The sequence below is a fragment of the Natator depressus genome, chromosome 5, assembly GCF_965152275.1.
Source record: "Natator depressus isolate rNatDep1 chromosome 5, rNatDep2.hap1, whole genome shotgun sequence".
Taxonomy (NCBI): domain Eukaryota; kingdom Metazoa; phylum Chordata; order Testudines; family Cheloniidae; genus Natator; species Natator depressus.
The window spans coordinates 28,876,307-28,899,733 of record NC_134238.1 but is presented as its reverse complement, the minus strand read 5'-3'; the positions used below and the strand labels follow the sequence as shown (position 1 = coordinate 28,899,733).

The 23,427-nt window shown below is 46.3% G+C and overlaps 1 protein-coding gene across 1 annotated transcript in view; it reads left to right on the top strand.

The window, feature by feature from the left end:
* Positions 1-23,427, top strand: part of OXCT1 (3-oxoacid CoA-transferase 1) — a 125,413-nt gene that overhangs the window by 5,607 nt on the left and 96,379 nt on the right. Inside the window, exon 3 of the mRNA XM_074952509.1 lies at positions 3,429-3,519. Coding sequence (XP_074808610.1) covers positions 3,429-3,519 — 91 coding nt within the window. The remainder of the gene's footprint in view (positions 1-3,428; positions 3,520-23,427) is intronic.

The window sequence follows — 23,427 nt, the reverse complement described above, 5'->3', positions numbered from 1 at the left end:
AGGCTGTCTGCACTGTTCACCCTACATGTCCTTTGCTCATGGTCTGGTGCAGCACTGGCTTGCAGGATCTCATTGAACATATTGTCCTGAATTGTCTTTTTTTTCCCCTCCTTATCTGGTTCAGGCATTTGGCGTGTGTGTCGGGGGTGGGGGCAGGGGGGAACACTCCACAATGCCGCAAAGGCAGAAGCTGCAGATTAAAACACACACAGCTGCCTTTGTCAATATAGTCCCAATGGAAAGTTAAGGTTCAGACCTTCCTTCCCTTGCTCCCCTAAAGTTTTAAACAGGACGTGCTTATTTGCACTTCTGCTTCAGAGTAATTGTGCACAGTGCCACTCACAGCACCAGCCATGGCCCTCAAAGGAAACGAGGGAAACGAGGAGGGAATTTCTTGGTTGCATGGAACTATGATAAGGGCAATGGCAATGAATACTGGCACCGTTTTCACAGGTGGTGGTTTTTAGCTTGTATCTCATGCCTCAGGGTAATAAAGGCACAGAAAACACCACTGCTGTTGGTGTCCCAAAGCTGCCCAGGCCTGTATGCTGCTAGCCTGTGTACTGCAAAGGTGCCTGCCAATGTTTATTGCTGACTGGCGTGGAAAAGTGTCCTACCACAGAGGAAGAAATAAGGCTGCTATCCCTAGAAATCTTCAGGAGAGGACTGCAGAGTATCTCCATGAAGGTTTCATGGAGACAGCTCAGGAGGATTCAAGGGACATCCCTGTGTTCATAAACTGTTCTGCATGCCTCCTCACCCAAAACTGTACAGGGGAGTGAAAAGCGAATAACTATACTACCTCTCTTTATTGTACTGCTACCTCTTCTAGTATGAGTCAATTAATGAAAAGTTGGTATCAGTATCCTGTTAAATTGGGGGTGCCATCAGTATGTCATTGTAATGAGAAATACCATTACATGTTTACCCGAGGTTCCTTCCCTTGCAACAGACTCACCCGTACTTGACTGCTGGGACTGACTGAACTGTAGTGGAATCTCAAACAGGTCCTGGCATGCAACTGGGGAGTCCATCTACACCACATGTCCCCCATCCTCCTCCTCCTTGCTGTTCGTGTCAGGGGCCTGTGGTTTGGGCTCCTTGGAAGTATCCACAATGGTGTACAGCGGGTGGTGGTGAGGTCTCTGCCAACTATGGCATGCAGCTCTTTGCAAAAGAGGCAGGTCTGCAGCTCAGCACTGGATTGACTGTTGGTCTTCTGATAAGCCTGACACAGTTCTTTGCTTTCAATCAGCACTGTTGCTGATCACAGTTGCCACCTTTCATGCAGTAAATAAGCACCCCGACTTTCACAATAAACCCCAAATCAAGCTAATCCCGTTTCAAAACAAGGCCAAAACAAGCTCAGCCCTAAGAACCCGCAACACTCTAGTTGACTAGATTTCCCCCCCTCCCCCACCCTCCAGCGTGCAGTCTGGGACTGTGGTGGGCCCCCTGTGCACCCCTGACTCTCTCTCTCCCCCTTACCCCTGCTTGCTGGGAGCTGATCCCCACCCCCCAAAGCAACAAGCTACAAGCCAAAAATTAGTCAACAGGCAACTCATAAGCCAAAAACAAGCCCACTTTTTGCTTTTTTTCCCCACGGGTTTGTCATGTCTGCTGCTGATCTCTGTTGTACCTCGTGTCCCACATCCCCTGTGTGATCTGCTTGTAGATGTCCATATTTCTACGGCTGGGCAATAGCTGTGCTTGCATAGCCTTTTCCCACAGGCCCAGGAGAGCCAGTATTTCCTGTCTTTTCTGAGCAGGAGCACACCTGGAGTGTGTAGATAGTATGGTCAACTGGGCAGTTGAAATCCGCAATGGAGAGCTGCTAGGTGTGCTCACCGAGCAAGACAGGAAAAGACATTTACAAAATTTGTGTGGCTTTAAAGGGGAGGCAGGCCTTCCGGTCTCTGTGATCTCTGGGTGGTGGAGTTAAAATTGTGACCAAAGCAGTCAATGTCATGCATTGTGGGACAGTTGCTGGAGGACTGTTGGAGTCGACATAAGTAACCAGTGTTCATGCTCATGCTGAGGCAACCTCGGTACGTCGACTATGGCTCAGTGCTGCTTAGGGAGCTGGTATTACTGTGTTGCTGTAATGGGGCACTCACATCAGTGGGAGACACATTTAAAAGTAGACATATGTACAACTAGACTGAGGCAAGGCGTCTTGCATCAACCTAACTTTGTAATGTAGACCAGGCCTGAGCCGCTAAGGTGCTTAGGAAATTTTTTTACCCACACGCATGCACACACCCACAAAAAATAATGGAAAAATGCTGCAAAGGTTGAAAATGTTACTTATGACTGATCTAGGTTATATTTGTGCTACAGTTTCCTTTTACAGGCCAATTGGTAACACTTTATATCTACATTATAAAAGTGTCCTGTATGTGTCCTATTCAGAAGTTAAAAATATATAACTTTTGCTGTGAAATCTCAATATATTTTGTAAACAGAAAGCTAGATTTTTTTTAAAGCTATCAGGTAATCACATTTAAAAAATGTAGCATATGGGCTATCTTGATAGTTACCACAAATTCATAATAGTAAGGCTGCAGGGAAATACACGCTTAGTGCAGAGATTTTTTTATTTACATCAGGAAGTATTACAGTTTTTGTTCCAAACAAAGAACAAAATTTTTGTCTTGCAGAGTTTACAGTAAAAAAAACATGTGGGTCCAATACAAATATACAAGTGTCCAAACACAATGATGGGCAGTTGCCATCTAGCAAATACAGAAGAGCATGTGTTCTTCTTATCTGAAATGTTTTATGGAGTACCTGGGTTTTAACAAGTTGCTGGTGGGGTTTTTAAGGCAAAAGAGGGGCTGCCCCAAGCCTATGGGGCTGCATAAAAGGTAGACACAAAGATGAGAATACAGAAAAAGAGAACTCTGATTGCAGTTACTCTAGTTATACAGATTGGTAGCGGAGATCAGAATTAGACAATCTTCAGGACTGGAGCTGGACTGGATTGAAGTAGGGGGAGTATATCAGAGGGAATGAAGGTAGAGATGTGGGTGGAGGCAAACTATGGGTTGTGTGAAACTGAAGAGAAGAAGTTTTAAACTTAATATTGCAGAAGTAGGGAAGCCACAGCAGAGATCCAGTATGGAGATAAATATAGCCAACATAATGGGAAGGGAAGATGACTTTTGGATGGACTGAAGGGAAAAGAGATTGTACCCTCCCAAACCAACATTCATAGTAATGGGAATAGTGTGATTAAAGTCCTGTTCCTTATTCTGAGAAACATTTTCTCCAAGTGTTGAGCTGCTTATTTATCTATAACCAGATTATTCTCTTCGGTGCAGAATGTGTGTGGTTTTTATCATCTGCTGCACAGATTTATTTCTTATGATGAAATTGTTCCCTCTAGAATGCTTGTTATGTTCTTTGTTTGTGTTTGTTTTGCATAGGTTTTGGATTGTGTGGAATTCCAGAGAACCTCATAGGAGGCTTACTGAAGACTGGAGTGAAAGGGATAACTGCAGTCAGTAACAATGCAGGGTAGGTGTTCCTACACCCTTGGAATATTATATATAAAGAATTAATAAACCTGCTTACATAAATTATATTTTAACAGAGCTGGGATAAGTCTTGCATTGGAAATGAGGTTATATTTTCCCTTGGGAGAGCCATCCTTGTGACTTGACATTCTATGGCCAAAATTATCCCAAAAGGATGATGTAAGGTGCATGTGCTTTGAGCTGCCAAGATCTTGTTTTGATTTGGACAAATTCCCATGGCTGCTCATTAAGCTATTTTTGGAACAGTTATTTGGGCATGACTATAGAAGTACAGTAGACTTCCAAGCTTTGTCGTAGAGAGCTGTTGTCATTGCTGTGGCATATGGTGAGTTATTTATTCTGTTCAATGCCACCACAAAACCTGGTTATACATATTTCAGCTAAACTGTTTTAAAAGCCATGATTTCAACTCTACTTATTTTTTTAAGTCATAGGGAATTTTTGAACACTCCGTTTAGTACTCACATAGTAACTTTGTTACAACAAAAGACTGCAGAAGGGATCCTCCTCAGTGAGTTTTGGGGTATGTCTACACTGCAATAGAAACCCGCAGCACCAAGTCTCAGAGGCCAGGACAGCTGACTTGGTCTTGGGCTATGGGTCTAAAAATTGCAGTATTAACTTTTGGGCTGGGGCTTAAGCCCGGGCAATGAGACCTCCCCCTCACAGTTTACAGAGGTGGGTTCCAGCCCAAGCCCAAACATTAACACTGCAGTTTTGTAGTCCCACAACCTGAGCCCCGCAAGCCCGAGCCAGCTGACCAGGCCATCTGCAGTCATGCTGTGGGTCTCTTATGGCAATGTAGACACGCTTCATGATCGTGTGTCTTCTAAAAAAAAAATGCTTAACAGTTAAGAAATTCATGTAAGTGGGAGGAGAGAATGACTCCTGAGTATGGATATTATCTCTCAGCCTTCACACAATTTATCTTATGTATTTTTAGAACTCTTTGATCATGATTTCCAGAGCACTTAACAATCTTTGTATATAGAAATAATTTCACTAGGGTGACCAGATGTCCCGATTTTACAGGGACAGTCCCGATTTTTGGGTCTTTCTTATATAGGCTCCTATTACCCCCCACTCCCGTCCTGATTTTTCACACTTGCAGTCTGGTCACCCTAAATTTCACCCACTGAAGTGCCTCTACTTCTGGGGTGGAACATAATAGCTATTTATCAGTGCACGGCAATACTGTTAGGATAGAGAGTGAAACTACAGGGAGGATGCAGATGTGCAGAGTATATTTACTTATCTTTGAATTTGCCCAGCCCATTGGGGCTAACACCCCATCTCCTTTGCAATGTCTCACAGGATGGTTAGTAACCAAAAGTGGTGTTAACTTTTGTTTAATAACTCATCTGATAAAATGGCACTGTCAGCAACATAGTAACTCCGAAGAACAATGTTTTGTTATTGACTTAGAGGGAAGAATGTGAAATCATAAATATGTCTTCTTGTAGCATTTATGCTTTTTCCTGGGACTTTTCCCATGACTTACCGACTTGACCTAAACTTTCTTTTCTTGTGAAATCTGTGATCACAGCACAATGCGCTGTGTTTACAGATCATTACTGTAGTGTAGGTTTGTTTCTCAAATCCCTTGTTTTACCATTTCTCTTCGTGTCCCACCCCCCACACCTCTTTTTGGCACAGTGTCGCTCGTAATGTCAAGCAAACAAAGTAATGCCAGTGTGCTATCATTTCTGCAGACTTGTACTTACTTTGTTTGTTCTATATTCTGCATTCACATCAAGGCAATGACAAAATATCACACTGTTTCAGTAGAACTGGATTAATATTGGTGGTTCTTATGGATCATTTCCTCAGAAAGGAAGTTTGTGGGACCCTATCCACATCTTCCAGGGGAAGGGTGGTGATGAATCAGGGACCTCACATCTTGTTGGTTGGGGGCAGTGAGGGAACACAAGAGCGTAGGTAGAAAAGAAGACTTGAAAGATTCTTTCCCCTGCAGGTGGGTTCTTAACATTATTTTACCAGGGGGAGTTAATGTGAGTTAAGAACAGAATGTCATTCTAAGTATTTTCTGCACCAGTGCAGGCATTAGCATATTAAAAATAAATAAAAAATAAAAAGCTGTTTGAAAAGTGACTGTCCTCTTCCAGGAAGATTTCCTGTTATAAAAAGTTCAGAATATTAATGTATAACACTTGAGTTCCCATTTAACAAAATTTTAGCCATTTTTAAAAAATCAAGCATCTGAGTGAAACTACAAAATGAAGTTGGATGCTTCCTTGAGTTAAAATACAAAATGAAGCTGGGTGCAACTTGATAGTGTGAAAGACCAGATCCAGGCTTTTACTCTTTAACTTTCTTTCCTCTAACTTTACAAGTGGAGCTTAAACATTAACAAAGTTTCTTTTAATCTGCTGCTCTATTGACAGTGTAACTAAATGATAAGATAATGCTGATCCATTCATCATTTAAAACACTTTTAGCCTTTTTATCATTGCCAAATTTGAGTGAGATTGTTGAAAGCGTGACATTGTAAACTGAAAGTACTTTTCTTCACAACAAAACACCTGTTAGTATCTGTCTTCACATTTTTACATTTATTCTGATGTAGGTAATTTCAGAATACTGCTGTTCCTTTTTAGCAGTATGAGAATTCGTAAATTTTTAGGAGACACTGTGTAGTTTATGGTAATTTGACAAAGTCCATTGCACTTCTGTCTCATCAGAAAGCTTCCTGCTTCTGATAAAGGTCTCTTGGCTCTTGATGGAACCTTTGCAAATATCTTCCATCTTTCCACCCTCCTGTTTAATCCTGTTGTGCTTCTCTCCATTGCCCTCTCATCCCACTCCTCTTCCTTTCCCTTCTTTGAAAGATGCCTCCAGACTGACATTTTATTAACTTTACATATTATTATCTTTGATTTTAATGAAAGGTGATATATGTTTTTGAGGCTAGAGATTGGGTCCGTGTATAAATGTCTATACTTCTTGTTAGGTTGAAATCCAACACTTAATGTTACTTTCATATGTTGTTTGGACCAGATCATACCCTCAGTTACACCTGTGCAACTTCATAGATTTGGTTTAGATTGATTCAAATAGAAGGAATTGAGATAGAATTTGGCTCTGTGGGCCAAATGCCAGTTTCCATGGGATGAAGCAAAGGAAGGGGAAAGAAGCCTGAAACCATTTAAAGGTGAGGAGAGGGGTAGCTCTATCATATGCTTCTGCACTTGCAATTCCCAAATGAGCAGATCATCATGATATAGCTGAATAATTTTTTTTTTTTTTTTTTGCTGAGGGGTGGAACTGAGGAGCAGCCATTTTGTTCCATGCCCCCTCCATCCCCAGGGTCATTCTAGTCAGGAGTTAACTGTGCTCCAAGCAAAGTTAACTGTCTCGCATGACCTTCTCATAAACAAACTAGGGAAATACAACCTAGATGGCGCAACTATCAGTTGGGTGCATAACTGGTTGGAAAGTTCTTCCCAGAGAGTAGTTATCAGTGGTTCACAGTCATGCTGAAATGGCATAACGAGTGGGGTTCCACAAGGATCGGTTCTGGGTCCGGTTCCGTTCAGTATCTTCATCAATGATTTAGATCAGGGATCGGCAACCTTTGGCACACGGCCCACCAGGGTAAGCCCCCTGGCGAGTCAGGCCAGTTTGTTTACCTGCCGTGTCCGTAGGTTCGACCGATCGCCACTCCCACTGGCCATGATTCGCCATTTCAGGTCAGTGGGGGCTGTGGGAAGCAGCGGCCAGCACGTCCCTCGGCCCACGCCGCTTCCCACAGGCCCCATTGACCTGGAGCAGCGAACCCCAGCCAGTGGGAGCTGCGATCGGCCAAACCTGCGGACGCGGCAGGTAAACAAACTGGTCTGGCCCACCAGGGGGCTTACCCTGGCGGGACGCGTGCCGAAGGTTGCCAATCCCTGATTTAGATAATGGCATAGAGAGTACATTTATAAAGTTTGTGGATGATACCAAGCTGGGCGGGGTTGTAAGTGCTTTGGAGGATAGGATTAAAATTAAAAATGATCTGGACAAACTGGAGAAGAAAATGCAAAGTACTCCAGTTAGGAAGGAATCAATTGCACACATACAAAATGGGAAATGACTGCCTAGGAAAGAGTACTGTGGAAAGGGATCTGCGGGTCATAGTGGATCACAAGCTAAATATGAGTGAACAGTGTAACACTATTGCAAAAAAACCAAACATTATTCTGGGATGTATTAGCAGGAGTATTGTAAGCAAGACACAAGAAGTAATTCTTCCGCTCTACTCCACGCTGATTAGGCCTCAACTGGAGTATTGTGTCCAGTTCTGGGTGCCACATTTCAGGAAAGATGTGGACAAACTGGAGAAAGTCCAGAGGAACAACAAAAATGATTAAAGGTCTAGAAAACAGGACCCCACTCCTTATGAGGGAAGATTGAAAAAATTGGGTTTGTTTAGTCTGGAGAAGAGAAGACTGAGATGGGACATAACAGTTTTCAAGTACATAAAAGGTTGTTTCAAGGAGGAGGGAGAAAAATTATTCTTCTTAACCTCTGAGGATAGGACAAGAAGCAATGGGCTTAAATTGCAGCAAGGGCGGTTCCTAACTGTCAGAATGGTTAAGCACTAGAATAAATTGCCTGGGGACGTTGTGGAATCTCCATCATTGGGGATTTTTAAGAGCAGGTTGGACAAACACCGGTTAGCGATGGTCTAAATAATACTTAGTCCTGCCTTGAGTGCAGGGGACTGGATTAGATGACCTCTCGAGGTCCCTTCCAGTTCTATGATTCTAACTCTCCTTTGCAACTTCTGCTGGTTGGAATCCTGGAAAGAGCTTGGCTGTCAGTGGGAACCCAGGACCATATTCCGCTCCCATTGAAACTAGGCTTTCCACTGACACTAATGGGAGTCGGATAGGGCCCCTAGAGAGCAGTGTGATGGGGCATGCTTTCCTTAGGAATGCCCAGAAATCCATGTTGCTGCAGATTCTTGGGCTCTGAATGGTTTGAAGGCTGTGTCTCTGTCCCATTCTGTAGGGCTACAAACAGCCACTATCCCTGAAGGTAGAATGCAGCAGTAATCCCATAACACTCCTTGCCAAGATCATAAAACATTTCCCCAGCCTTTTTCTGTAGGGCATGAGTGTGTACCTCTGTGTACTTTATTTAAAAGGGTTGTGTCTGTTCAGGACAATGATATAATTGATCAAATTTGAATTACTGCATGTTGAAAGACTTGCATTCAGGATGAATTTTAGGCTTGATCCTCCACCTATGGTGCATGTTACATCTGAGGAAGATGAAAATTGAAAACAGTTATTACACATGCACTGGCTTGTTTTGACTTCAGTATTAATAGTAAGCCATGCCTACTTTTAATATTTTTTTCCTAATAGTACCACAGGCCATTGGCATAAAAATGCTTCTTGAAATCCTAAGGAAAAGGCTATCAACAGAGGACAGCTAATTTTCAGAGTAGGTCACTATTTAGCCACATAAAACCTTGAAAACATCCTTTCACTGAAACAAGAGGGATCTCTTCCAATTAATGAGACTGCTGACCACTATTCACTGATATAAAGATGGAGAAAGTTAGACATTTCAGCCAGCCAAGCAATTAGATTAGAAAACTCTTGTGAATAAGTAGGTATATTAAAAGAAGTACATTGTCTGTTCCTTTGAACTGTTTGGGAGACACCAGGGCTATAATCCTGTAATCATTTAAGCAACAGTGTAAATATTTACTCCTGTGAGTAAAGGTAGTTTTGCCCTGAAGTGTCCGCAGACCCTCACTACCATCCCTGTTTTTCCTTAATTGTGCCCCAGAATTACTTGGGATCTGGGTCCGGTAGCTCATCCCTTTAGGCTGGCGGTAGAGGCCTTTAGCCCACCCATGCCTGGATTCTCAGTAGGTGAAGAGTCTGCAGAACTGAAGCCCTTGTTAACACAGAACACCAAGCAACTATCCTCCTAGAGCACTGTCATCCTTCTGTAATTGCAGCTACTCTTAAAAACTCTATAGAATTTTTAATTGAGTCTAATCTTTTTATAGGTTTTGGAATGATTCTGTAGAATTATATGGCAGGGAAATACTATATGAAGGTTTAAAAAAAACATACAGCCAGTTCAATTTCTTCTTTTCATAAAGCCAGTTTCATAAAGGGTCTGTTTCTGCTTTCCTTACTCGGTTTGAGGAGTTCCGTTCATTTCAACAATTAATTTCAGTGGTTCTACTTGTGAAGTAAGGAACTACTTAAAATCAGGGCTGCAGACCTAGGCCTAAAATGACTGTCATCATGATTCATATGGTGGAAAAATGGAAAAAATAATTTTAGTTAAAACAAGTCACAGGATCAAGGTCTCCTTGATATCTCTGTGCCTTCTGAGTGGGCCAAATTCATTCCTGTTATAACTCCACTGAAATCATCAGTTATACCATGGAGAAATGTGGCCCGATGTCCAACATCACAAAACCATTTTTTTCTTGACAACATTTGTTTCCATTGGTGGCTCTTAAATATACATTATCTTATTTTCAAGGCCATAATTTTGGGCTCTGGAAATTCAATAATATTTCACTATAAATAGTACAATAGAAGACTTCTAGGTTACTACTTAAACTTCCTAATCCCCTGAGATGATCTTCTAAAAAGAGATTGGCGGCATACTGTCAGATTACCACTGATTCAGACTATCTGCTTAAAGGCATGATAACCTGTTACCTGCACTGCACTCCATCATTTGTGTGCTTTCTGAAGGAATCCCTTTGATTTTGGAGGTAAACTTGCTCTAGTATGTTGAACTGTGACATTGTGGTAAGGATTTGACCTGCTTGTTATAACAGCAGGCTTGGGACTGAATGGAATAGACAAAAATGCTACAGAAGTGGGAAAAGGTTATTGAATGTAATGGGAAAGTATTTATTACAGGCTTTAATTACTGTTGCTGAGAGCCAAGGTAGATAAGACATCTGTGACTATGTTGCATTCTAATTTAGATTCCAAGCTTCTTTGGTCTAGGACTGTGTTTACAACTGTACTTTGTACAGCACCAGAAACACTGTCAGCTCTTAACAAATAACTAATTATAGTGGAATGAAAACATTAGTAATATGCATTACATTATGTTTACTAAAATAATTTTGCTTTTCCTATTTTATCTGCCATGTAACTTCTATGGATGCATGGGACCTGAAGTTAAAAGTCAGTGGCAAAAAACTGTTAACACAGATTTCAGAGTAACAGCCGTGTTAGTCTGTATTCGCAAAAAGGAAAAGGAGTACTTGTGGCACCTTAGAGACTAACCAATTTATTTGAGCATGAGCTTTCGTGAGCTACAGCTCGCTTCATTGAGCTGTAGCTCATGAAAGCTCATGCTCAAATAAATTGGTTAGTCTCTAAGGTGCCACAAGTACTCCTTTTCTTTTTGTTAACACAGAGTTACTGTTGCTTGGTGGTATGTTGTCCTGTGGCAGAATGTTGTTAAGCTGAGCAAAACTCAAACTTCTGAAAACCAGGAAAGACACAGTTAATGTTGCCTATGCAGGCTTGTCTCTGTGCTCTCCCAGCACTACCCCATTACATGGTTGTTAAAACATACCTTGACTTTGCCAACCCACACTGTTGCTGAAATGTACAAGCTCTTCACCTCCTTCTACAACCAGTTCATTCTTATCCACAGGATTCCATCTAACAATACTGATGGACAAAGAGGCTCGGAGGTGATTGCTCATGTTGTCTTCCCTCTGTTTCCCTGGAGTTGGCAGTAGCTTGTGTCTAGTCGATGAACCCTGTCTCTGAGAAACAGTGAAGTGTTAGAGCTTGTAATGTTTGTGCCATACTGAGTACATTTTCTGGTCAGCCATGAACCCTCCACTTGCCCAGCTAATGTGCTTCGAGCACTTAACAGCTTTCATATTGACTTTGTAGCAATTATACAGATGCTCAGTCAAATCAGAAAAAACTGTCTCAACTCCTGGATAAAAATCTCTTACATCCTCCAAATCAGCTCTCAGACATTGTATGGGGTGCACACCAGATTTAAGGCCCAGATAATTTTCGCCTAATGAATCACCCCATCCTCAAACATGATGCCAATGCAGGCCACCTCTCTCCACGCAGATTGGCCTGTAGCCAGCAATCCCCATGTCATGGCGTACTGCTTGCTGTCCTGCAAACTTCTGCAACCTTGTGATCCAGGAATTGCCCAGAATCCACCTGTTGGCAACCCTTACAGCATGCGTATTTCTTTGCCCTCAGCAGCCAGGGTACCTGTGCTGTCTGTTCCAAATCTTTGCACTAGGTGTCTTTGGACACACCACATTAATTTGCCCCGAGAGCACAAAGTAACCACTCCCCCGGTAATCTTTCCAGACGACACATCTGTGCAAGAGTAGAAGTGAACATGTTCCTAAATACCTATCCCAATTTGGGTCCCCCAGCTACCTTTCGTAAAACTTTGAGGCACTCAGGCCATTTTTTCCCACATCACATGAATCGTTTGATCTCTAGTTCTGTGCAAAAGAACAAAACAAAGAACTCCTAGAAACTTTTGTTGAAAAAAAATGGCTTTTTCTTTTCTTCAGGGCTTATATGTCCATAACCCTTAGCTCCAATGACCACCCCCATTTGGGTCACTAGCCCTACTCTGCACCTCCTGAGGCAAACCAACTCCTCTGAGGCACACCAAATATCAGAGGAATCTGACTAAGCATATCAATTTCAGAGGATTTACAGGGATGCAACCTTAACTATAGTGGTGCTGCTGTGCCACTAACGTAAGAGATATTCCCTATCCCACAGAGCTCTCAGTGAATTGGTGGACGTGCAGGGTTTGGTGCATTGGCAGAGCTGAGGAGTGTAGGGGAGTTAGGGTGCAGTGTTGGGGTGCTCTAGTAGAGCTGGGGGTGTAAGGTAGTTGGGGTGCACTGGCAGAGCTGGGGAGTGCAATGCTTCCCTCACCTAAGCCCCCAACTCCTCTTCCCTTCCCCATAACTCCTCTACCCCTATTCCTGCACTCCTCCACCCTTTATATCCCTCCCAGAAAGCATTCTCGTGTCTGTTTTTTCTCTCCAAATGCTTTGATTACATTCCCCCAAATAAAATTGCCATTCATCACTCACAAATTGTAGCAACCACCAGTCACTCAGTCCAAAGCTCCATTTGTCTTAGGTGGGGGGCTGTCATGATCTTTTCTTTGTTAATTGAAGGGCTACTTCACAGCCATCAATCTCAATGAGATCTGTGGTTTCATCCAGTCATTAATACCTCTCAGTTTAACAGTACAAGGCAATGGAAAGAGACCATTTGGGAGGAGGGGGAACAGGAGGGGAAGGGACAGGACTGTAACTTAAGAACTCCTCAGTTAAATTTTGGATCATGAACGCTACCCCATGAGACACACCAGTCTGATTTACTGTTTGGCTTTTAGAGCATTAAAGCAGAGTCAAGTTTTAAAGCATATAAAATGGTAGGAATGGAAGCCCTTTAGCTATTTTGTCTTAAATACCATTCTCAGTTTGGGTCCCCCAAAGATTTAGTGGGGGTCCTGCACTGCCTTGGGTAAAACTCAACAACTTGAGACCATTTTTGAGCCACATCACATCAATAGTTTGATCTCTGGCTCTGCATGCAAAAAAGAACAAAAACCAAACACCAACCCAGAAACTTTTTGAAAAATGGTTATTTTTTCAGGATTTATATCTCTGCAACCTTGGCAGTTTCAAATGACCCCAGATTTGTGTGTCTAACCCTACCCTTCACCCTACTGAGGCACACCAACTTTCAGAGGAATCTAACTAAGCATGTTGATTTTAGAGGACTTAGAACTGTCCATCTTTAAACAGGAGTTGTGACACAACCTTAGTTAGCTGTAGTGGTTCTACCATGCCACTATAATTTGGGTCAGATTTCCTGATGTGACTTCCTCTGTGAAGTAATTTATCCAGTGTCCAGATCTCTGTCTTAATTTCCCCATTATTATTTATTTATGGAAGTCCCACTGTGTGGTAGGTGCTTTCTGAACACACAAGAAATGGAAACCTGTTTTGTCTGTCTTTAACATTTCAGAAATACTCTGTAAAATGAACCCTTGCATCCAGTATGTCTCAGAAGTGTTGAGAGGCTTTAATTCATTCTGCTTTTACAGACACATAATTAGACAAAGAGTTTATAATTTAAATAGAGAAAATAACAGCTGCGGGGGGTGGGGGTGGGGAGAAGGGCTGTGTCATGTTGAGTCTGTGGTTTCTACTGTGTGTGTGTGGAGAGTGCTGTTTCTGTGTGATGTATACAGATGTGTGGATGCATACATAGACAGAATATATGAAGTTAACTACATTGCCCCTCCAGGAAGTGAAGTTACAAGCTAAACTTGCACTGCAGTGAGTTGCGTTAGGCAAACCTTGCTCTTAGTATGTTGCCAAAATAATAATGGCAATAAATAAATCCATAAAATATCATCAGTTAAGTTGTTTGGTCTATATGTTTTTAACTTATAAGGTTCTTTATTACAGTTACTGAACAGCTAACACTTTGTAAACTATAACCCCAGAAGAAGACTGCACAGCTCATGTTTCCAATTTTATCATAGGAGTTATTTCAGGATGGCAGTACACATTGTCCTAAGGTTACTAAAGTATAGAGCCATTAAGAAATCAAATACAGCAGTGAGCAGCTTGACTTCCAGATTTTGACTACATCATGATGATGAGTGGAAATACAGGAGCTGATCTAAGCTTAACTGTAGTACGGTATCGGTACATTGTCACTCTAACACCATGCACCAGAAGTTAACCTTAGCCTTCAATCACTATCATATTTCATTCACTAGGCCTTTGAAGTATGTTGCATGTACTGCAGATTCAAACATGATGAGTACAAATTCTGCAAATATCTTCATCAGTAGGAGAATATGGAATATGAAGGGACATGAAATGAAAGAGGGGAATGAACCCCTTCATTTGTTGTGAGTAGAAATGTTGAATAGTATTTCACAGTGGAGAGTGAAATGGGAGGAAGCCGACTGACTTTCCTGCTAGGCTAAAGGCGATGAAGCATAGCGGTGGAACTTAGCATAAGTCTGAGCAGCTTTAACCTTCTGAGTCTAGAAAATGTGTTCTCAATACATTTCATAAGGTATTTTGTATATAAGTAAAGTACATCAGACTAGATTACTTTTTTTCTTTTAAAGTTCATTTCAAAGTAGTAGTAAGAGTGTGCACTTCTATGAGGGATTCTTTTCAGAACGTTTGTCACTTGCCCTTTTCAAACTTCATGACCACTGTCTGCCTTTTATTGGTCACCCTCAGAAACAGGGTACTGGATTTGATGGTCCAATGTCTTAGAATCATAGAATAGAATCATAGAATATCAGGGTTGGAAGGGACCCCAGAAGGTCATCTAATCCAACCCCCTGCTCGAAGCAGGACCAATTCCCAGTTAAATCATCCCAGCCAGGGCTTTGTCAAGCCTGACCTTAAAAACCTCTAAGGAAGGAGATTCTACCACCTCCCTAGGTAACGCATTCCAGTGTTTCACCACCCTCTTAGTGAAAAAGTTTTTCCTAATATCCAATCTAAACCTCCCCCATTGCAACTTGAGACCATTACTCCTCGTTCTGTCATCTGCTACCATTGAGAACAGTCTAGAGCCATCCTCTTTGGAACCCCCTTTCAGGTAGTTGAAAGCAGCTATCAAATCCCCCCTCATTCTTCTCTTCTGCAGACTAAACAATCCCAGCTCCCTCAGCCTCTCTTCATAAGTCATGTGCTCTAGACCCCTAATCATTTTTGTTGCCCTTTGCTGGACTCTCTCCAATTTATCCACATCCTTCTTGTAGTGTGGGGCCCAAAACTGGACACAGTACTCCAGATGAGGCCTCACCAATGTCGAATAGAGGGGAACGATCACATCCCTCGATCTGCTCGCTATGCCCCTACTTATACATCCCAAAATGCCATTGGCCTTCTTGGCAACAAGGGCACACTGTTGACTCATATCCAGCTTCTCGTCCACTGTCACCCCTAGGTCCTTTTCTGCAGAACTGCTGCCTAGCCATTCGGTCCCTAGTCTGTAGCGGTGCATTGGATTCTTCCATCCGAAGTGCAGGACCCTGCACTTATCCTTATTGAACCTCATCCTTATTGAACCTCATTATTGAACCTCATTGTCTTGATGGGCAAGTATTCATAGGTGGCTGGTGACAACAGTGTTTAGTCTTAAGTGCCCAAATTCCTTTTCAAAATGAGATTTAGGCTCCTAAATCAGTTAGGCATTGCAACACTGAGTGCAGCAACGCCTAAATAGCATTTACAATTTGGGCCTTAAAGTCTGATTCATCTCCCAGTAAAATCAATGGAAAGACTCCCAGAACTTCAGTGGGAGTTGGATTGAGCCCTGACTGCTTTTCTAGTTCTCGTGGCACCACCATAGCTGTTGGAGCACTTTACATTAGGGGCAGCAGCTTGCGTAGGCGTATCATGCCCCTTCCGCCCCATTACCATAGTTCTCTCCAAAATATTTGAGGGAATTAGCTTGCCCTGCCCTCAGTCACCAGGTGCTGACATGACTTCTCTGCTGTTACTATATGACAGGAGGAGTTTTAATTTCAGTGCTGAATTGGATAGTCACGATGAAGTGCTAAGGGAGATTAGAGAGGCTATCAAAATAAAGAACTCAATAATAGTGGGGGATTTCAATTATCCCCATATTGACTAGGTACATGTCACCTCAGGACGAAATGCAGAGACAAAATTTCTTGATACTTTAAATAACTGCTTCTTGGAGCAGCTGGTACAGGAACCCACAAGGGGAGAGGCAACTCTCGATCTAGTCCTGAGTGGAGCGCAGGATCTGGTCCAAGAAGTAACTATAACAGGCCCATAATATAATAACATTTAACATTCCTGTGGTGGGAAGAGCACCTCAACAGCCCAACTGTGGCATTCAATTTCAGAAAGGGGAACGATGAAAAAATGAGGAGGTTAGTTAAACAGAAATGGAAAGGTACAGTGACTAGAGTGAAATCCCTGCAAGCCTCATGGACACTTTTCAATGAAGATATTGAACAGAACCAGACCCAGAACAGTTCCCTGGGAGGCCCCACTCCATATGCCTTTCCAGCTTGACTGTGAACCACTCATAACTACTCTCTGGGAACGGTTTTCCAACCAGTTATGAACCCACCTTAGAGTAGCTCCATCTAGGTTGTAATTCCCCAGTTTGTTTATGAGAAGGTCATGTGAGACAGTATCAAAAGTCAAGGTATGCCATATCTATTGCTTCCCCCATCCACAAGGCATGTTACCCTGTCAACGAAATCTATGATGTTTCTTTGACACAACTTGTTCTTGACAAAGCCATGCTGTTACTTATCACCTTATTATCTTCTAGGTGTTTGCAAACTGATTGCTTAATTATTCGCTTCGTTCTCTTTCAGGGTATCGAAGTTAAGCTGACTGGTCTGAAATTCCCCAGGTTATCCTTATTTCCCTTTCTATAGATGGGCACTATATTTGCCCTTTGCCAGTCCTTTGGAATCTCTCCCGTCTTCCATGACTTTTCAAAAGATAATCACTAATGGCTCAGATACCTCCTATGACAGCTCCTTGAGTACTCTAGGGTGTATTTCATCAGGCCCTGGTGACTTGAAGACATCTTACTTGTCTAAGTAATTTTTAATTTGTTCTTTCACAATTTTAGCTTCTGATCCTACCTCATTTTCACTGGCATTCACTACGTTAGGCATCCAACTGCTACAAACTTTTCTGGTGAATACATTCTAAGAACTTGTTGGATAATCTGTGCCTGCTGTATTATTTTTCCACAGATGTCTGCGTAATTGAAATCCCCCATCACCACCAAGTCTAGTGCTTTGGGTGATTTTGTTAGCCTGATCCACCTCTTCTTCCTAGTTAGGAAGTCTGTAGTAGATTCCCATCATGACATCACCTTTGTTTTTTACCCCTTTTATCCTTAGCCAGAGACTCTCAACAAGTCTGTCTGCTGTGATCTAGCTGGTGATAGAGAGTAAGGAAGCATTATATAATTGCCCGCATCATTGAAGGACAAAGACTATTTTATGAGGGGATTAAAAAGTTCTACTTTTTGTCTATAATAATGGATAATTCCAACTGGTTTTCCCTAAATTGTAGTTGAGTTAAAAAAGTAAAATATATTGGTGTTTTCCATAAGGCTCTGTATATTGCGAACTTGCAGACTCAGCTATAGTGTGCTGGATATCTGGATTTGCCCCCATAAAAAGTTTCTTTTTATAGGTTTTCTCTGTTTTTTCTTCCAGTGCTTGTTCACGTCCATTCCACATTAGGTGTGCGCGCGCCACATGCACAAGCGTTGGAAACTTCTCCCCTTAGCGGCTCCTGTCAGGCCGGTGGGCCCCCTGAGTGGAGCCACTGTGCCGTGCATATATACCCCTGCTGGCCCGACCCCCTCCAGTTCCTTCTTACTGTCCGTGGCGGTGTTGGAACAACCTCTCTCTCTTGTAGAAGAGCAGTCCCTTAGCCTTTAGAGTAGCTTTTATCAGTTTGTTTACGTACAGATTGTGGACACTTAAGTCATTAGGTGCTTGGAGACCTCCAGCACCCGCCCCAGGCCGCAGGCCCACGGCTTCAAGGCTTGCGCCACGTGCCGCAAACCTATGCCAGTTAGTGACCCCCACGACTCGTGTCTATGTTGCCTGGGGGACGGACAACAAAGTGAATGGTGTAGGATTTGCAAGGCGTTTAAGCCAAGGACAAGGAAAGAGAGAGACTTTCGCCTAAAGCAGCTATTGATGGAGGCCGCATTGCATCCGCTGGGCCCGGAGCGCCTGACGCCGGCTCAGGCTTCCTTGGTGCGTAGTGCCCTGGAGCTGTCGAGAGACCCGGCACTGGCTAAGCACCGTAAACTGTCAGCCCTGGAGCGTCAGGCTAGGCCCCGGCACTGCTCGTCCTCCCCGGTGCGGCTCCCGGCGCAGCCTAAAGGAAGGCGCGGTCGTTCCCCGCACAGGAGGCTGGCGCCTCCCAAGGCCTTGAGCGCCGGTAAGAGCAGGAAGGCCGTGGTACTGGCGCTGACACAGGCGGTCCCAGCAGCACAAGCCTCATTGAGCCCAGACCTAAGTGAGATCAGTGCCGACGATGGGCTCAAGGGCATAACAGATCAGCCCTCTACGCCTGGCACCTTTGAGGCTGCAAAGGACCTTATCGAGCTGTCGGTGGCAAGCCCCCTCCCATATGGGGAGAACCCTCTGGCACCCATGCTTCGGGTTCTGTCGAGGGGTAAGCCGGCAATGGTGTGCCTCTCGAAGACACCGTCCTGGCACCGCTCCCGGAGTTGATCTCGGTCTAGCTCCGACTCTGCGGACTCACACTTGCCTGCCACTGAGAAGGAGGTTGAGGCACCAGCAGCGGGTTGATGCAAAGAAGCACCAGAAAGGGCACGCCGCTCTCCGTCACCGCCCAGAGACCGGCACCAGCAGGAGTTGAGACGGCCCTCCCCAGAGGACTCCAGCAGACGGTCCTGGTCCAGGGAACGCTGGCACTGGTCCTGGTCCCGGTCCAGATCCCGGTCCCGGTCCCAGGGATACCGGTACCGCTCAGCCAGGAGCCTCTAGTTCTCCCGCCAGCGCAGATCGTTGGCACCACCATGACCTTCGCGATTGGTGTTGCCGCAGTCTGGCACCGGCTCTGACCGCTATAGCTACCCACACTGGGGCCTGGACAGCAGGGACCCTCAGGGGAGCTGGTAATCTCAATGGGGGCTGCCAGGCCATTGGCCCTTCTGGACCCCCTGGGCCTATTAGGAGCACCAAGGGGTCCTGTCCAGGGCAAGTTACTTGGTGCAGCGGTCCCGGTCCCCGCACTGATGCCAGGCAGTGCCGGAGGCAACAGTATCCAGGCCTCTAGCATCCCCCCAGCATAGACCGGAGAGTCCGGCACCGAGCCAAGTGCCGTCCCATGGACTCCCGCCCCGGCCTGAGAAGGAGGCCCCTATCATGGGAGATGGGGAGCAGGAGGACCAACCAGAGGGGGTCGAGCAGCAGCTAACCTCCTCACCTTCCCCCGATGAGGCGGTGGCAGGTACAGAGGTGTCTGGTCCTCCACCGATAGACCATAGAGCCCACCAGGAATTGCTGCGCAGGGTCGCCCAAAATTTGGGGTTGCAGGCCGAGGAGATGGTTGAGCAGGAGGACCCCATGGTGGACATTTTGAGCCCCGAAGGTCCATCCAGAATAGCGCTCCCGCTCATTAAGACCATTCAGTCCAGCTGTAAGACTATATGGCAGACCCCGGCCTCCAGCGCTCCAATGGCTAAAGGAGTGGAGCGTAAATACTTTGCCCCGTCTAAGGGCTATGAGTTCCTGTTCTGCCACCTGAGTCCATGCTCCCTAGTGGTTTCAGCAGTAAACGAAAGGGAGCACCCTGGACAGCAGGCCCTAGCCTCTAAGGCCAAGGAGGCGAAACGCCTGGACCTTTTTGGCAGAAAGGTGTACTCATCGGGGGGCCTTCAGTTGAGGATTGAGAACCAGCAGGCCATCCTCAACAGGCACAATTTAAACTCCTGGGCGGCAGTGGGGAAGTTTAAGGACAACCTTCTGCAAGGTTCCCAACAGGAGTTCACAGCCCTGGTGGACAAGGGCAAGGCAGTAGCCAAGACCTCTCTCCAGGCCTCCCTGGATTTGTCAGATGCAGCGGCTAGAACAATCGCATCGGGGTGGTCATGAGGCTCTTGGCTTGGCTCCAGGAGTCAGGCCTGCCCCCCGAGGTCCAGAATACACTCTAGGACCTCCCCTTCGAAGGGTCCAGGCTCTTCTCGGACCAGACAGATGTGAGGCTGCATAGCCTCAAGGACTCGCGAGCTACACTCAAGTCGCTGGGTATGCACACCCTGGCTACTCAGAGGAAGCCCTTTAAGCCGCAGCCTCCCCCTCAATGCCAGTACCAGCCTTGCCATAGGCATGAGCCTTACCATAGGCGAGGCAGGGATAACAGGCAACGGTGCAACAACAATAATAACAATAATGCGCCGGGCCAGAACCAAGGTCAGCAAAAACCCCAGCCGGGCACTAAGCCAGGCTTTTGAAGGTGCGCTCGAGGACAGCGTACCAGACCAGTCACTGGATCTGTCCCTTTGTTTCCTGAACCACCTATCCCGTTTCTCCCGTGCGTGGTCCACCATTATGTCAGACTGTTGGGTCTTACGCACGGTACGGAATGGGTAGTCACTGCAGTTCGCCTCCCTCTCCCCCCTTCCATCTCCCTTCCCCGTCCCTCTTCAGGGACCCCTCTCATGAGCATCTCCTAGAGAAGGAAACCTGCTCGCTGCTAGAGGCGGGGGTGGTAGAGGCGGTGCCGGATGGGCCTAAGGAGAAAGGGGTTCTACTCCTGATACTTCCACATCCCCAAGGCCAAAGGGGGCCTTCACCCCATCCTAGACCTGTGCAGGCTCAACAAATTCCTGGTCAAAGCCTGATTCCGCATGGTCTCTCTGTGCACCATCATCCCTTCCCTGGATCTGGGGGACTGGTACGCCGCCCTCGACATGAAGGACGCATACTTTCATATCGCCATCTTCCCAGCACATCAGCGGTTCCTATGCTTCACCATGGGCCAAGAACATTACCAGTTTGCGGTTCTCCCATTCGGTCTAGCTGCGGCCCCAGAGGTGTTCACAAAGTGCATGGTGGTGGTGGCGGCCTTCTTACGGAGGCAGAGAATCCAGGTGTACCCGTACCTCGACGACTGGCTCCTGGCAGGCCGATCCGAGGTGGAGATGTGGGGCCATGTGGAGGTGGCCCTGAGATTGTTCCACGAGCTGGGGCTCCTGGTCAACATCCCCAAGTTCACGCTCGTACCCACACAGAAAGTGGAATTCGTAGAGGCGGTCCTGGACTAGGTGCAGGCCAGGGCAAGCCTTCCAGTATCCCGATTCCGGGCTATCCAACAAGCGGTGGCCTCCCTGTGCCAGTTTCCAACGACAATGGCCAGGTGCTGCCTGCAGCTGCTGGGCCACATGGCAGCATGCACATACGTGGTCAGGCATGCCAGACTGAGACTCAGGACTCTGCAGTCATGGCTCGCTTGGGTGTACTGCCCAGGCAGGGACCCCCTGGACTTCGTGGTGACAGCCCCAAGGGATGTGCTGGACTCCCTGCTGTGGTGGCAGTCCCAGTCTGTGGTTTGCGAAGGTATCCCCTTTGCCGCCCCACTACCGGACCTGACGCTGGTGACGGACGCGTCAGACCACGGATGGGGGGCTCACCTGGGGGACCTCATGACAGAGGCGTTGTGGTCCGGAGCAGAGCGGTCGCTCCATATCAATGTGAAGGAGCTCAGGGCGGTTCGTCTCACCTGCCAGACCTTTCACACCACTCTGAGTGGTCACAGCATGACAGTTCTGACAGACAACACTACTGCCATGTTTTATATAAACAAGCAGGGCGGGGCTTGTTCCTCGCCACTCTGTCGCAAGGCTCTCCTCCTCTGGCACCTTTTCATAGCCCATGCAATTCACCTCGAGGCGTCCTATCTCCCGGGGGTGTGGAACGAGCTGGCGGACTCCCTCATCAGGTCATACCGCATGCATGAGTGGACGCTCAGAGAGGACGTCGTGCTTTCGCTCTTCCGCAAGTGGGGTTTTCCCCAGGTAGATCTGTTTGCCACCAGGGCCAACGCCCAGTGCCCGCGGTTCTGTTCATTCCAGGGCCACAGCCCGGGCTCGCTCGCGGACGTGTTTGCAATCCCGTGGAGAGGGGGCTTGATGTATGCCTTCCCCCAGCTCCCCTTGGTGCACAAGGTCCTGCTCAAGGTGCGCAGGGACAGGGCAGCGCTGATCCTCATCGCCCCAGCCTGGGCCCGCCAGCACTGGTACACATCGCTCCTAGAGCTGTTGGTGGAGGCCCCAGTAGTCCTGCCCCTACACCGGGACCTCATTACACAGGACGGTGGGCGGCTTCTCCACCCCGACCTACAGTCACTGCACCTGATGGTGTGGAGGCTCTGTTGCTAAACGCCCTGGAGAGCCAGTGCTCCCTTCCCGTGCAGCAGATTCCGCTTGGCAGTAGAAAGCCCTCTACCAGGGTGGCCTATATGGCCAAGTGGAAAAGGTTCTCGTGTTGGTGTGAACCCCGACAGGTGTGGCTGGACCAGGCCCTGGTGCAGGCCATTCTGGAGTACCTTCTGCACCTCACGCAGCAAGGGCTAGCCCCATCCTCACTCAGAGTGCACCTGGCGCCCATCTCCACCTTCCATATGGGGTTCTTGGGGGGCTCGGTGTTTTCCATTGGTGGTTCCTTAAAGGGTTGGAGAGGGTGTTCCCATACTCCTGCCCCCGCAGTCCCTCCATGGAACCTTAACCTGGTCCTTTCTAAACTCATGGGACCCCCTTTCGAGCCCCTCGCTACCTGTTCTCTCCTCCACCTTTCCTGGAAGGTGGCATTTCTGGTTGCCATTACCTCAGCCAGAAGGGTGTCCGAACGGAGGGCCCTCACCTCTGAGCCACCGTATACAGTATTTCACAAGGACAAGGTGCAGCTCCGGCCGCAAGTTCCCAAGTTCCTCCCTACGATGGTCTCCCAATTCCATTTGGGCCAGGACATGTGTCTGCCAGTGTTCTTCCCAAAACCCCATAAGGACCCGAGTCACCGCAGCTTGCACATCCTGGATGTGCGTCGAGCGCTGGTGTTCTGTTTGGAGCGCACCAAGCCATTTTGCAAATCCGTGCAGCTGTTTGTGGCTGTAGCCAAGAGGATAAAAATCCAGTGTCGGCGCAGCAGATTTCTTCTTGGATTACAAGCTGCATCTGGGCGTGCTATGAGCTCGCAGGTGTTCTAGCCCCAGCGGTCACGGCCCACTTGACCAGGGCGCAGGCGACTTCCACAGCATTCCTGTCACGGGTCCCAATCCAGGAGATCT